We start from the raw sequence: 15,033 nt of genomic DNA, 5'->3' as shown, positions 1-15,033 counted from the left end.
GCTTCAATGACATCCTGATCAGTCATGCAATCGACAATCTCGGTCTGTTCCATATCCACAAAATCGCGGTGGGAAGCGACTCCCCGACACGAATTCATGGAGACTGGAATCGAAGCCTCGATCTCGATGTCATGAATGAACCGGAGTTTCAAAAGTGATTTGACTTGATTTACGTTAAGGGTTTGAACTACTAAGTCACCACTAGCAAGTTTCTTCACATTAATGACATTGTATGCAATATTGCAGTCAATAACTTTCTTTACAAGAGAATTGACAATATTATTAACGCGTCATGCCTGTATGTAGCCTATGTGCTTCATAATAATAATAATAATAATAATAATAATAATAATATCAATAATAGTAATGATAATATTGTTAACAATGATAATGATAACAATAATAATAACTATGATAATAATAATGATGATAATAATGATGGTATTGATAACAATTATAACAATGATAATAATAATAATAATAATAATAATAATAATAATAATAATAATAATAATAATAATAACAACAACAATAATAGTAATAATGGTAATGATAATATATATATATATATATATATATATATATATATATATATATATATATATATATATATATATATATATATATATATAATCTATTTCTATTATTATCATTACCATTATTACTATTATTGTTATTATTATGTGTGTGTGTGTGTGTGTGTGTGTGTGTGAAGGTAGATAGGTAGATAGATAATTAGTTAGACAGACAGATAGATGAATGGCTAGACATAAATTTATGTAAATTAGTGTGACGTGAGTGAGGAGGGTTGGGACCTACGTGGCGTGGGTAACCACCGGCTTAGACTAAGGTAACAATGCTTACATAGAACGATGCTCACCGAGAGTGGCTAGTTAGTTATTAAGTGTCTTTACTGCAAACAAGGGGGAGGAGGAGGGAGGAGGAGGAGGAGGTGAAGCGGAAAGCAATGAGGGACATCGGGACGATTTCTTGTGTTGGCATCGTGGAGGTGAGTCGTGTGTGCGCCGAGAAGTGTGTCTGTCCTCTGCCTCGTTGTAAGGTGTTGGTTTGGTGGTGTTCCTGTTGTATGTCGGGAAGGTATGTTGTACACTGTACAGTGGTGGTGTTGGCGTGTGTCCGTGTGTAGTGAAGGACCTTTGCCCGTTTCTCATGAACGAGATGTATTTCAGATGATAGGAAGTGTTGCCTGGCACTTCGTGGAACGGTTTGTTTATAGAGTATTTCTTGTTTAAAGTGTATTTCTGAATATCAATTTGGTTATTTGGTAACACTTAATATGCATTAAGTTGCCATTCCGTAATAAAATAACACGTAGTGTTCTATTAATGGGAAGTTGTAACCTGTTTGTTGAACGCAGCACATGCTCATAACTCGTGGCTTTGGTGTGCATTGATAGCAAGGCTGAAGGGTGCTTTTAGTGGCTCTTGGGTCTCCCTTAGTGTATCTCGGCTTCCCTCACTGAGCGGTGGCGCAGATGTAGGCTAAGCGGTCACGAACTTTGGCATGAGCTACGTGTAGGGTTGTTAGGGTAGTGGGATAAGGAGTTGTGTGAGAGTTGTTGGGTAACGTGACGTTTCGGCCCCAGTTTCGTATGTGTTGTGAACCAGTGTGCCATTTTATATGTAAAGCATCAAACAAGTGATCGTGCTTTAACGTCACGGCACCCCAGTTTCTTTAATAGTTTATGAATGAGTAAGGCTTTTGTTGTGTAAAAGCTTCGAAATGGCTGTGTAGTAACCATTTATATTGGCAGTGTCCCCGATAAAGTCTCGTGCGATCGCCTCGATTCCCTGCTTCCACTTCGCAGCTCCTCTACCCTGGTGATTTGACGTCGCATATGTGAAGCCACGCTATTGGTCAGAGTGGCTTCAGAGAGAGAGAGAGAGAGAGAGAGAGAGAGAGAGAGAGAGAGAGAAAGAGAATATGAAAAATGGAAATACATAGAGAATATGGTTTCTCAACCTTTTTACCTTTGCGTAACCCTTGAAATACATGCCATGTCTCGAGGAAGCCATGCGCAAAAACAAAATTATGAACCATATTTCTCTTGTGACGTCAAATCAGGTGGGTGGAGGAGCTGCGCTGCTGCGAAGTGGGAGCCGGGAATCGAGGCGATCGCGTGGGACTGTTTCTTGGGACAGTGCCACAATATTCTGTGGATGTTCAATTACCCATAGTTTTCATTATCTGGTGCAGTAAGTGTAGGAACAATAGAGTAATTATTTCATGGGTGTTGTGGTGCACGTGAGGTACACCACTACTCACTATCTGGTGCAGTGTACCACTAGTCACTGGTGCAGTAAGTGTAAGAGCAGTCGAGTAATAATTTTCGGGGTGTTGTGGTGCACTAGCTAGGTGCAGCACCATACGCTAGTTAGTTCCATCAGTAATATACGCAGTTGCATTGAATTTGAGGCAAGTCACTCTGATCATACTGTGCAATTTGTCCCTATATCAGAGGTCTTGGATTAGTCATTAAAGAGGAATTAATGACAGCAGATGTTTCTTGATTGATTGGTGACTTTCTTGTTGCAGGAGTGTACAACAAGGGGCGGTGTATACGACGAGGGACAAGGTCGGGTCATGCCGGCCATCCCTAAACATGGAGCAAGCAAGTCTCGGGCGTCAGTCAGGAGGTGGAGCACGACCCGCCACAAATCTGGCACAGGCGTCCCTACAACTGCGCAACTGCGCATTACCAACTTCGTGGAGGCGCATGTGTTTCACTCTCTTCAGAAGATGACGCAGACCGAGGAGGCGTGTGGTTCGGCACAGGTATGGGCCGGGCCGTTTCACCGCCTCCATGAGGCGTACAGGCTATCAGGAACTGTTCTGTCCAGGGTCTCTTTTTTAACCCTGGTTCTGTCTTGGTGTTAAAAGGTAATATAACGGTGTTACAAGCAAAACTCGAACGTTCGTTATCAGAAGAGAATGTTATCAGAAGGAAGAAGGAATTACTTTTTAAGGAATTTTTTAAGGAATTAGTTTTTTAAGGAATTACTTTTTAGAATTTTAGGAAGGAATTATTTTTAAGGAATTACTTTTTTAAGGAATTACTTTTTTAAGGAATTACTTTTTAAGGAATTAGTTTTTAAGGAATTTTTTTAAGGAATTACTTTTTTTTAAGGAATACTTTTTTTTTAAGGAATACTTTAATAAAGAGGATTGGAGATAACTTGCGGTGAGTAAAATGGAATCCACTAAACATTTACAGGGCGGTCACACCACACCACACCACACCTGTCCTACATTTGAGGACAAGGTTGTTCATGATTAAAGTGTAAAGGTAAAATTATTTTTTACAGGTCCTGCCACTACTGGAGGGAGAACCAAACCAGCGTGTCCTAACACCCTCAACCTGCGGCAGGAAACTGGCTCTTCTTGCACTGGAAGACACAAACTGTCTGCGCCTTTCATGGAGGAATTGGACCCTGCCTCTCACCAGCTCTGACCTGGCAACACTCGGCGTCATCCAGGGAGGGAGGACAGGACAGGACAGCCTTGCTTCATCTAACCTAACCAATACATGTTGCTGCGTCATCCAGGGAGGGAGGGAGGACAGGACAGACTGCCTTGCTTCATCTAACCTAACCAATACATGTTGCCAATCACTCTTGTAATGTTATTTATTATTCCTTCCATCTAATGTGAATATGCCCACATGTGTAATGTTGTTATTCCTTATGTTCTGTGATGGACCCACATGACTGCTGTTAGTACTAATAATAAATCATAATAAGAAAATTGATATTGCTTTAATTCCATTTTTTTTTTTTTTTTATAGGAACCGTTTATGAAATAAACATAACCAGACTTGCTCTGGAGCTTAACCTTACCTCACTCACCTCAGTTAAAATCTAAACTCAAGCCTCCCCTTGTTAAGCCCCACAATATAATACTACATACAGCTTGTCACAAAGTGAGTAATCCTTTCTATCAAGTTAACCATTCAACATATCAAAGAACCCTGAGATACTCACTCAATTGGGCCAATTCTCAGTGAAATGCCTAAAAAAGCTCAAAAGCAGTAGGAAATAGTTAAAAGAATACTGAAAAACCAGTTAAAAGAATATAACTGAAAAACCAGTCCTTACAAAACTGCTCCTGAAAAGCAGCAAAGTGGGAAAATTCCCTGCAAAACTGCCCCAAAATGCTGAAAAATTGCTAAAAAGCAGCAAAAAATGGCAATTCCCTGCAAAAACTGCCCAAAAATGCTGAAAAATTGCTAAAAAGCAGCAAAAAATCCCTGCAAAACAGCCTCAAAAACTGTGCTAAGTCATAAATACTCCGAAGAGTCTCCGGAGAAAGAGCAGATGTATATTTGGGTTAAAAATACATTGAAGAGTCTCCCTTCCTTCACTTTTATTCAATCAACACATTTTTACACAACTCTGAAAACTCCACCAAAACTTTCAACTTAGAAAAATTTTACAGTGTAACACCAGAATTTGTACAGCTAGAAAACTACAAATTTCAACTAGAAAATTTTTACACAATTCTGATGAAAACTCTACCAAAACTTTCGACTTAGAAAATTTTTACAAAGCAACACTAGAATTTGAACAGCTAGGATATTTTTACAAAGCAACACTAGAATTTGAACAGCTAGGAAAATTTTAACAACTTGCAACATACAACAATTTTTATATTTCAACTTAGAATAATTTCTGCAATTTCTAACTTGGGACAATTTTATATTTTTTAGTCTGGGAATATTTTCACCTTACAAAGTATTAGAGAAAAAAATTAGGAAAGTTGCAAGATGGACCATGAGGCCTGCACATACACGGCAGCAGTCTCTGTATGAACAGGTCATCCATACATTTGTCTAATATAACATTAAAAAAATGAATACAATAACATAATAGTATTTTGACAGCAATTTCATTGCAAAGTCTAGGAGGAACTATCAACTCTGTACAATGATTTCTTACACAATGGCTTTGGTCTCAAACAGCATGTTGTCCCTTGCAACACTACATTGTCACCATAAATACACAAAACACAGACTATCATTCTGGGGCCGTATTCTACACAGTCAGCCTCAGGTCTCACTGAATGCCTGACCGTCACTCCACTGCTGGTCTTTGGGCTCATCACTTGTCAACTTTATATATGTATACAAAGAAATAGATCCTTGACATAATTTCTACAATTCTAATTATTTTGACATCATAGTAAGACTGTGTATCCAAACAAAAGAAACATGACAAACAGAAGATTATGCCCAACAGCCTGACACATGACACATGACACATGCAAGCCACTCAGAGCAAGGTTTGTTTGAGTTTTTGGAAAACTGATCGCACCCTCTTGGCAGTTATCTATAATGATAAATTACTCACTCCATCAAAGGACATTATTTAGCCATCATTACAGATATTTATCATTAATTAATATCAAAAACTGTCGGGGATCATGCCATGGTACATAAAAACAAGCTCTCACCATGCTGAGAAGAGTTTTAAGACAGTGGTTGGCAGCGCTACAACAGACTGAACCCTGTCTTGGCACTTATGACGAGTCACAAGGTGAGAGCCTGTCATTGAGGGACTTGTGTCTAAAATGCACCATTTTGTCTACAATCACATCACTAGCTATGATGGTTTGTAGAATACGGCCCTTGAAACCTTACACAGAACAGTAACAGCAAAGCTCTACAAAGTAGAGAAACTTACTATTTAATCAGTCTAAACATTCCCACTCAAAAATGTCTATAAACCTAATTATATACAACAATTTTTCCCTAAATGAAAAACATTGAATTCAAGGAATGACTGGCACACTTGCCCATAAAGCTGCCCACACACACACACACACACATATAATCCTTCGGTTAAAACTGTGTGCACTTCTTTCCACACACACACACACACAAAAAAAAAAAAAAAAGCATGAACCAATGATGCTGTGAATGTTGATGCATCCTCCATCCTTGCCACTCTGTCTTGCACTCTGCACACACGTTTAGGAAAGAAGTGTGCAGTGTGCCGCTGGACCTCCAAAAGCCTGCAACAAAAGAAAGGAGTCAACAAAAGATCATGTTTAGTGATCAATTACCTTCAAGTCATCTTATCAATCAGAAATTGTGAAAACTGCTCATTTGTAATCACATTTCTGATACAGGAAGGTAGATCAAAAACCCAGCAAAGCAAAGCCACACTATTTTTTTTTTTTTTTTTTCATGCAAGAGGGCAACTAGCCAAGGCAACAAAAGTTAAAGAAGAAGCCCACTTGAATTTCAAGTTCACTAAAAGATTGGTACAGAATTAGCATGTCTTGAAATCTCCCTATTAAAAACATCAAGTTGTACAAAGATGGAAATACAGAAGCATGTAGGGAATTCCAGAGTTTACCAGAGAAAGGTCTGAATGGTTGAGAGTACTGGTTAACTCTTGTATTAGAGAGTTGGACAGAACAGGGATGAGAGGAAGAAGAAAGCCTTGTGCAGCAAGGCTGCAGGAGGAGGACGTATGCACTTAGCAAGATCAGTAGAGCAGTTAGCATGAAAATGGTGATAAGATAAAAAAAAGATGCAATATTTTGGCAGTGAGAAAGAGGCTGCAGACAGTCAGTCAGTCAGAGGAGAGGAGTTGATTACATGAAAAGCTTTTGATTCCACCCAATCTAACAATACTGTGTGAGTGGAACTCCCCCCAAACATGCAAAGATTACTTCATACAAAGACAGATTGTACCGAGTAAGCAGATGGGGGCGAGAAACACTGGCGACAATGTCAAAATAACTACTACTTGACAACTTGTTTGCCTTACTTGTAGTGCAGCAAAGTGTGTGTGCCACCCTTCTTGAAACTCTGGAGCACCTTCATGTGTTCAGTAAAGTGGTGGGCAGGAACACAAAGAGGTGCTTCCCTCGACGCCTCGCCACCGGTGCAGTACGTCCTGTGGGGGAAACAAACCGTCATTGCACTCATTAACACACAGGGAAGATGTGCAACTCAGCCACTCAGCCCTCCTTACTGATAAACACCACCACTCACAAACACACACAAACTGCACTCACCAACTCCTAACAAATAAATACAAGTCAGCCACTCATCTCTCCTTCCTCCTGTGACAGAGATGCCTCCACAAAGAAATCAATAACACACAGATTGATCACATTCATCTTTGACAGACACAAAGTTCACAGAAAAACTGAGAATCTGTACATCTTACTATTCAATCACTTCATCTTTTCTTCATTACAAAGTTTCATAAACTGTTTCATTGCACACACACACACACACACACACACACACACACACACACACAACCTTACCTGCATGAGATGTGGTGCACTGCCTCCCTTGGTGGGAATAAGGGAGAGTGGAGTGGTGTGGATACTATCAGGCTGGCTGCAGAGACCACCCAGCCTGCCTAGCCGTCCCCAATCTGCTCACATGCTCCACCACAAACTTCATCACTGAGAGAGAGAGAGAGAGAGAGAGAGAGAGAGAGAGAGAGAGAGAGAGAGAGAGAGAGAGAGAGAGAGAGAGAGAGAGAGAGAGAGAGAGAGAGAGAGAGAGAGAGAGAGAGAGAGAGAGAGAGAGAGCAAATGGTAATAAAGAAGGGAATAGTTTGAACAAATCTAGGATAAAAACAGCTGAAATTTCGAGGCAGTGGTAGCAAGAATAGGCAAGGTCATGATAGGTACCTTGTGCGACCTTCTCTTTCATTGTACCATTAGTTTGATGGTGTGTTGTGTTGGTGACTGTCCTGGTACAAGAAAATAACAGGGCAGATATTCATAGTACAATTACCTAATGGGGAGTTAGGTTAGGTTAGGTTACAAGATATTAGGAAAGTTTATCTTCTGGGAGAGATAAACGACAGCTTAGTTCATCCATGGTTGGTCTGTCCTTTGCTTATACGTAGGTGTAGGTACTGTGCGCAGAAGTACTGAGCGTGGAAAGTCCCATGTGTGGCAACTGTAAAAAAGTCCGGTGGTACATAGCATGCCTTGAATAGGTACGCAACACAGCACACGCAAAGCGACAGTCAGTTGTGACGTAGTGTAGCTACGCCCACACCCCCCCCCCCTCGCCCAGGAGTTTTTGGTACCTATTAACTCCACTATGTACCGCATCTGTGTAATCTAAACTGGACGCTTCACATCTCATCTCTTGCTAAAACAGCTTCTATGGAGTTAGGCATTCTGAGGCGTCTTTGCCAGTTTTTCTTACACTCCTGACTACTAACTCTGTACAAGGGTCTTATCTGTCCTATCCGTCCCTGTATGGGAGTATCCTTAACATGTATAGGGTGGTTCCACTCACACAGTTTTATTAGATAGGGTGGAATCAAAAGCTTTTCATCTTATCAGCTCCTCTCCTCTGACTGACTGTCTTTAGCCTCTTTCTCACTGCTGGAATGTTGCATCTCTTGCCATCTTGTGGTAAATATTGACAAGAGGTCCTTTGTTTGCCAAATATTGCCATTTGTCCCCTTAGACCTTCTCAGCAAATGCAAAATTTGGTCTATTTTGGTTCCCCTCCCTGACTGACTCAACCAAAACAAACTTCATCGAAGTTAACCTAACCCCAAATCTAATCTAACCTAACCTAAACTTAATATTACAACTCTGTTTTTTGCACGATGTCCTCATTTTCAAAAGCATCAATAGGAGTCAGAGGTTTGAGAGTTCAGCTGGTGAATACTGAATACCAAAGTCTTGAAACTGCCAGCACATTGCTTGACAGTGGCCATCCTCAAGCAATCCTACCTGCTGTCAGCCCTGTGACCTTGTTGGGCTGTGCTGCCATCTCCCATGATTATGACTCAAGGTAAGGTGGCTAATACGCATTAGGGTCGTGCTGGAAGCTCCATCTGGCCCCTTGCTAGCTCTGCCTCTGCTGATCGCCAGGCCCATCGTAATCCAGGACCGAGTGTAAATGTAAACATTGAGTGTTGGTGAACCACAATTATGTGGCACCTGTAAATTCCCCAAGGGAGAGGACTGTACAGGGTGTGACTGGTGTGCCACAAGGTGCCACTCTAACGCAATGTGCATGGGCGTGGCAGAGAGTGTAGTCCAAGACATTACTCTGTTGGCAGGAGAAGGTATTTCTTTTGTTTGTTTGCAATGTAGGGTACAAAAATGAGGGCTTGCAAAATAGTCTCCCACACCCCATAGAAGTGGAACAGCTGTTGATTTAAGAACAGTTGCGCCTCCCCCTCACCCGAGTCAGGGGGTCAGGAAGCCCACCAGGTAGAGAACACAACCTTATCTTTTTCCTAACATCCTGTCTTGTAACAGTCATGACACCTGGTACTTGAGGAGCCTGAGAAGTAACTAGTCTGTCATTTACCTGTGTGGCGCGTCAGGAAGCTGCATGACAGCTAGGACGGCGAGAAAGGCGGAAAACATGACACGGGCGGCTTAGGAGTCAATAAACGGCGGGACAGTGTTATGTTTAGCAGACCATCTTCCTTCATGTCATTTTTTTTATTTAACTTATTTAGCAAGACATGAAATTGTTTTTTGCAATAATAAACGTTTAATATTTGAAAACTAGTATTTTCTGTAATGGTATTTGTAATTATCGCCAAAAAAGTAATTAGGTAATCAGTCTGACTTCTGGATGTCGAATCTTCACCTCAGAATGTCGCCAAAATATAAACAAATACGGATTTCTTTCTATTATTTGCCCCGTACACATTACGAAGCTTTCACTCCCACATGACCATCCTCCAATATGTAGATGAAGGAATGCACATGTTTACAGGCAGACAAACAGATACACAGACAGACAGGCATATAACAGATAGACAGGATCATCATTTCCTCCTCTTTTATCATCCTCATTTCTCTTCTCTTCCTATTCCTCCTTTTTTTTTCTTTTTCTCTTCTTCCCTATTTCTTTTCTCTTCCTCTTATCCTTCTCTCTTAATTCTTTTTCTCTTTCCTATCCTTTTTCACTTTCTCCTGTCCTTTTCTCCTTTTCCCTATCTCTTTTATCTTCCTCCTGTCCTTTTCTTTTAATTCCTTTTCTCCTTTTCCCTATTTTTTTTCTCTCCTCCTCCTCCTCCTCCACCACCACCACCACCACCACCACTACACACAACCAACACGGAAGTCACAATCAAAGCACATTACATCAACAACTCTCCTTTGAGATTATAACACACCTCAAAAGTAACCCATAATAACGAGTGACTCTTTAAGGTACCACCGTCATTGCCTGCTGTCGGAACCCAGGCGGTGCAGAGGAGCTTAAAAGTGTTCAGGTAATGTGGTCTTTTGTGTCATAATATTTTGATACCTCTAGTCGTCTTGAAATTTTACTATCTGTACATAAAACATTACTTTCTTTCTTTTATCTAATCATTTATCATTCCTCTTAATGCCTCCAGTTGTCTTCAAATCTTACTATCTGTACATAAAACATTACTTCCTTCTATCTAATCATTTATCATTCCTATTAATGCCTATTTAAAAAACATTAGAACTGTACCTTTAGTCTTCACTCTAAGCTAACCTAATCTAATACATTTTAAATCTTACCTAATCTATTTAAAAACATTACAACTGTACCTCTAGTCTTCACTCCAACCTACCCTAATCTAACACATTTTAAACCTAACTTATTTAAAAGCATTAGAACTGTACCTTTATTCTCTGTCCTTCCCTGCAGTCGGAACACCCAAGCCTCATTGACGTAGTGCAGCTTGATGTGACGAGTGAGGGGGCAGTGCAGGCAGCCGCTCAACACATACAGCAGACCCATGGCAAGGCACTGGACCTTCTCATCAACTGCAGTGCCATTCTCAGCCCCTCAGGACGTGGCGAGACCAGCCTGAGAGACGTTTCCATGAAGGTTTGAAGTTTGTTAGTTTGTTGTGTGGTTTTCGCCGGTATTCAGAAACATCTTTTCCTCTCACTATGAGTTTTGGGTATGATTAGATGATTTTATTTGTATTAGGAAGAGTCTATGGAGGTCAGAAGATTACTGTCCAGTCTCCACTATTTCAATCCCCACGTGAGTTTATGAAGCTGTATAAAAGCACCAAATAGTAAACAGAATGAATACGAAAATTTATCATGATACTGAAGGATTAAGTCTCTCTCTCTCTCTCTCTCTCTCTCTCTCTCTCTCTCTCTCTCTCTCTCTCTCTCTCTCTCTCTCTCTCTTCCATTAATTTTCCCTTCTCGCCCTCCTTTCCTCATTATCGCTCTTCTTCCCCCTCCTCTCCTCCCTCTATTCTCTCTCTCTCTCTCTCTCTCTCTCTCTCTCTCTCTCTCTCTCTCTCTCTCTCTCTCTCTCTCTCTCTCTCTCTCTCTCTCTCTCTCTCTCTCTCTCAGGCACTTCAAGACACATTCAACGTCAATGCCTTTGGTCCCCTGGTGATGGCGAAGTACTTTGGTCCACTCCTGCAGGCTGGGCAGGGCAGTGTCGGCAGGCAGGCAGCGGAGGCCAAACACCAGCACGCAGCAGTAGTGGTCAACATGTCAGCCAGGGTCGGGTCCATTGGGGGTAGGTTGACAAGCTTGGCAGGGATGCTTGGTAGGGTTGGCAGGGTTTTTTTTCTTTTTCTCTTTTATGTAAGAGGGGAAACTGGCCAAGGGCAACAAAAAATGAAAAGAAAATGGCCCACTTGATTGCTAGTTCCCTTAAAAATAAGTCAAATTAGCCAAAAGTCTGGAACAAATGGTCTATAAAGTAAATGTCGTAGTTTTTCCATCACTTAAAATTTGACTGTCACTTAGTACACCTTTTTCTAATCATCAATCACTCTAACACACCTTTAACCCTTCAGTACTGGGACACATTTTTACCTTGAAATTTGTGTGCACTGAGACCATTTTATTGACATTAGGAAGGGTCTATGAAAGTCAGAAGATTAACGGCCACAGTCTTCACTATTTTTAAACCCCTTCAATAGTGGGACACATTTTTACCTTGAGATTTGTGTGCATTGAGACCATTTTATTGACATTAGGAAGGGTCTATAGAGATTAGAAGATTAATGGCCAGTCTTCACTATTCTAATCCCCTACATAAGTTTCTGAAGCTGTATAAAGTCACCAAATTGTCACCAGAATGAATATGGAAATGCATCTTAGTACTGAAAGGGATTAATTGTTTTCCAGCATTATCCAATCCTTGAACTGGAAAGAAATTGCGAAGTAGATTCCATTTTTTTTGTAACTTTCCTGTAGCTGCTCACACTTGACACATTGGTTCTGGTGGTGTTAGTAGCTTTGTGTTGCTGTGAAGGACTGACATAACCTTCCTCCCACAGACAACAAGCTCGGCGGATGGTACAGTTATCGCATGTCCAAGTCTGCTCTCAACATGGCCACCAGAAACCTGAGTATTGAATTGGGACGTGGGCGAAAGAAGGTTATTTGTGTGGCCCTCCATCCAGGTAAACACACACACAAATACACACACACACACACTATAAAAAAACAGTAATTTATTCCTTATATTTGTATAGAAACAAGAATGCATTTATATTGATCAATCTATCCAAACATTTCTCTTCTTTTCTTGTATTCTTTTAACAATTCTCTTTTGAAACTTGCATCAGTATACACACACACACACACACACACACACCTCAGGATACTATGAAGGAGGAGGAGGAGGAGGAGGAGGAAGAGGAAAAGATGAAGGACATACACACACACACACACACTGTATAAAACAATAATTTACTACTTATACTTGCATAGAATCAAGAATGCATGTCTATTTATCTGTCTATCAGTTAATTTCTCCTCATCTTTTGTATTTTTGAACCATTTTCTTTTTAAAACCTGCATCTAAACATAGTCACCCTATTCCTGTCTATACATTCCCTTACAACCCGTTATTCCCTTACTAACTGAACAAGAACACAACCCTTACAATCCTTTTCTCCCTTTTCTCTTAACTCAACAAGAACACAGTCTCCCTATTCTTGCCTATACATCCCCTTTACAACCCCTCATTCTCTTACTAACCTAACAAGAACACAAACTCCCTATTCCTCCCTATACACTCCCATACAAACTGTCATTCCCTCACTAACCTCATATTTCCTCAGGCACGGTGGACACAGCTCTCTCTCGGCCGTACCACAAGAATGTACCTGCCGACAAGCTCTTCTCTTCTCAGCAGTCTGTCGGTTACCTCTTAAACATCATTGACAACTTGGCTATTGGTGACTCGGGGAAGTACTATGGCTGGGATGGTGAGGAGATTCCATTCTAGTGTGTTTTGGATTGAGTTGTGTGGTTGTGGCTTGTGTAGTGTTGAAAATGAGAGGTAGATTAAGTTATGGGGTAAAAGAAGAGATGGTAAAAGGATTGGTGGAGGTTTTCTAGTATATTTGGAGGTTTGGAAAGGTTCTATTATGGTTTGTAGAGAGTAGAAGAAGAGAAGAAAATTTAGTTATAGAGTGAAGGGAGACAAGTTGGTAGAAGAAGAATAAATGGAAGTTTTCTCATATGTTTTGAAGTCTGGCAATGTTGTACAGTTGTGGTTTTGTGTAGTGTAGAAAAAGAGAAGAAGATTTAGTTAAGGATTGAAGAGAAGTCAGTAAAAAAGAAAGATAAAATGGAGTTCTTTCTAGTATATTTTGAAGTCTCGAAAGTTCTACAGTTGTGGTTTGTATTGGGTAGAAGAGAAGAAGGAATGAAGAGTTCAGTAAAAGAAAGAAAGATGGAGTTTTTTTCTAGTATATTTTGATTCTACAGTTGTGCTTTGTGTATTGTAGAGAAAGAGAGAAAATTAAGTTATGGGGATGAAGTATGAGATAGTAAAAGAGATAGTTTTTCTCTAGTAAAAGAAAGATAGTTTTTCTCACATTTTGGAGTCTAGCAAGGTTGTAAGATTGTGATTTGTGTTGTGTAGAGAAAGAGAGAATATTAAGATATGGGGGTGAAGGAAGAGATGGTAAAAAGAAGGGGTATGAGTTTTGGATTTGTAAATTTTAAGACACAAATGGTTTTTCTAAGAGAAGCTAATGTAGGTAGATCTTGCAAACTGACACCTATGTTATCTCAGGGAGTGTTGACCTAATATACCTGTGATTAACTACACATGCTGTTTTATTGTTTATCTTAGAATTCCTTTGTCTGGTTTTACTTATTCATTTCAACCCCATCAGTACTGGGACATATTTTTACCTTGAGATTTGTGTACAATTAGACCATTTTATTGACATTAGCAAGGGTATGTGCAGGCCAGAAGATTAAGGCCACAGTCTTCACTATTTTAATCTCCCACATGAGTTTCTGAAGCTATATTGAACCACCAAATAGTAAGAAGAATGAATATGGAAACATCATGGTAGTGAAAGAGATAATGCAACTGGGGAAGTTAATCTGGGTCTTATCAACTGAATTAAACAAGATTTTCTGCAATAAATGGTGGTTTTTATTAATCCCTTCAGTACTGTGACACATTTTCATATTTATTCTGCTTACTATTTGATGATTTTATACTGCTTCAGAAACTCATGTGGAGGATTAAAATAGTGAAGACTGGCCATTAATCTTCTGACATCCAATAGATCTTTCCTAATGTCAATAAAATGGTCTAATTGTATACAAAACTCAAGGTAAAAAATGTGTCCCAGTACTGAAGGGATTAAATTGAGACTTCCTGCAGTTAAGGTTTTTAGTAAAGTAACTGAAATATCCTGGAAAGCCACTGTTAGACCTGGTTCACCTAAGGACTGACAGAACACACCTTTGCTGATAAGAGGGAAGTTTCAAGACATTTATCTCTTTCTTCTGAATAACTCAGAACTGCAAGGGGACTGGTAACTAAGCGAGCCATTTTTGTAGTTTTAAGTTGCCCCTATGCCAGCTTTCCCCTTTTAAAACAAATTGGCCTTTTTCTTTTAATATTTTGTTGCTTCTGGCTGGCTTTCCCCTCACATAAAAAAAGAAAGAAAGAAAAGATTAATTAAAGCAAACATTCTCTGCAACAACAAACCATCTATGAAATAATACAAATAAAGATTAATGATCCAGGGTGAAGGGTGAAGGAAAGGCACACTTGGTACATAATATATT

The 15,033-nt window shown here is 40.0% G+C and overlaps 2 protein-coding genes and 1 long non-coding RNA gene across 4 annotated transcripts; 2 read left to right on the top strand and 1 right to left on the bottom strand.

The window, feature by feature from the left end:
- Nucleotides 1-954: 954 nt before the first annotated feature.
- LOC123510263 lies at nucleotides 955-3,765 on the top strand. Of its 2 annotated transcripts, none has more exons than XM_045265248.1 (3): nucleotides 955-1,098; nucleotides 2,557-2,796; nucleotides 3,327-3,765. In XM_045265248.1, exons 2-3 carry the CDS (start codon nucleotides 2,605-2,607, stop codon nucleotides 3,639-3,641), a joined length of 507 nt encoding a protein of 168 aa, XP_045121183.1. In that variant the 5' UTR covers nucleotides 955-1,098; nucleotides 2,557-2,604; the 3' UTR covers nucleotides 3,642-3,765. The 2 variants fall into 2 exon arrangements, with proteins under 2 accessions (XP_045121183.1, XP_045121189.1); XM_045265254.1 differs by having other exon boundaries at nucleotides 3,236-3,344.
- A 601-nt stretch (nucleotides 3,766-4,366) lies between these two features.
- Nucleotides 4,367-9,455, bottom strand: LOC123507715. Its single transcript, XR_006675739.1, has 4 exons — nucleotides 9,332-9,455; nucleotides 7,303-7,446; nucleotides 6,795-6,923; nucleotides 4,367-6,030 (listed from the first exon to the last, which is right to left on the bottom strand). It is a non-coding gene; the product is annotated as an uncharacterized LOC123507715 (long non-coding RNA).
- A 247-nt stretch (nucleotides 9,456-9,702) lies between these two features.
- LOC123509780 (C-factor-like) lies at nucleotides 9,703-14,052 on the top strand. The gene is made up of 6 exons (XM_045264323.1): nucleotides 9,703-9,748; nucleotides 10,189-10,250; nucleotides 10,658-10,840; nucleotides 11,326-11,497; nucleotides 12,267-12,392; nucleotides 13,056-14,052. The coding sequence occupies exons 1-6, from the start codon at nucleotides 9,703-9,705 to the stop codon at nucleotides 13,220-13,222; spliced, it is 756 nt and encodes a 251-aa protein (XP_045120258.1). The 3' UTR covers nucleotides 13,223-14,052.
- Nucleotides 14,053-15,033: the final 981 nt, after the last annotated feature.

Source organism: Portunus trituberculatus, chromosome 3, assembly GCF_017591435.1.
Source record: "Portunus trituberculatus isolate SZX2019 chromosome 3, ASM1759143v1, whole genome shotgun sequence".
Classification (NCBI taxonomy): Eukaryota; Metazoa; Arthropoda; class Malacostraca; order Decapoda; family Portunidae; genus Portunus; species Portunus trituberculatus.
This window is presented reverse-complemented; position numbering and strand designations above follow the sequence as displayed.

Coding starts and splice junctions, on each gene's coding strand:
- LOC123510263 (XM_045265248.1), top strand. CDS start 2,605: ATGCCGGCCATCCCTAAACATGGAGCAAGCAAGTCTCGGGCGTCAGTC. Junction 2,797..3,326: donor AGGCGTGTGGTTCGGCACAG/GTATGGGCCGGG, acceptor TATTTTTTACAG/GTCCTGCCACTACTGGAGGG.
- LOC123509780 (XM_045264323.1), top strand. CDS start 9,703: ATGACCATCCTCCAATATGTAGATGAAGGAATGCACATGTTTACAG. Junction 10,251..10,657: donor AGGAGCTTAAAAGTGTTCAG/GTAATGTGGTCT, acceptor CCTTCCCTGCAG/TCGGAACACCCAAGCCTCAT. Junction 11,498..12,266: donor CAGGGTCGGGTCCATTGGGG/GTAGGTTGACAA, acceptor TTCCTCCCACAG/ACAACAAGCTCGGCGGATGG.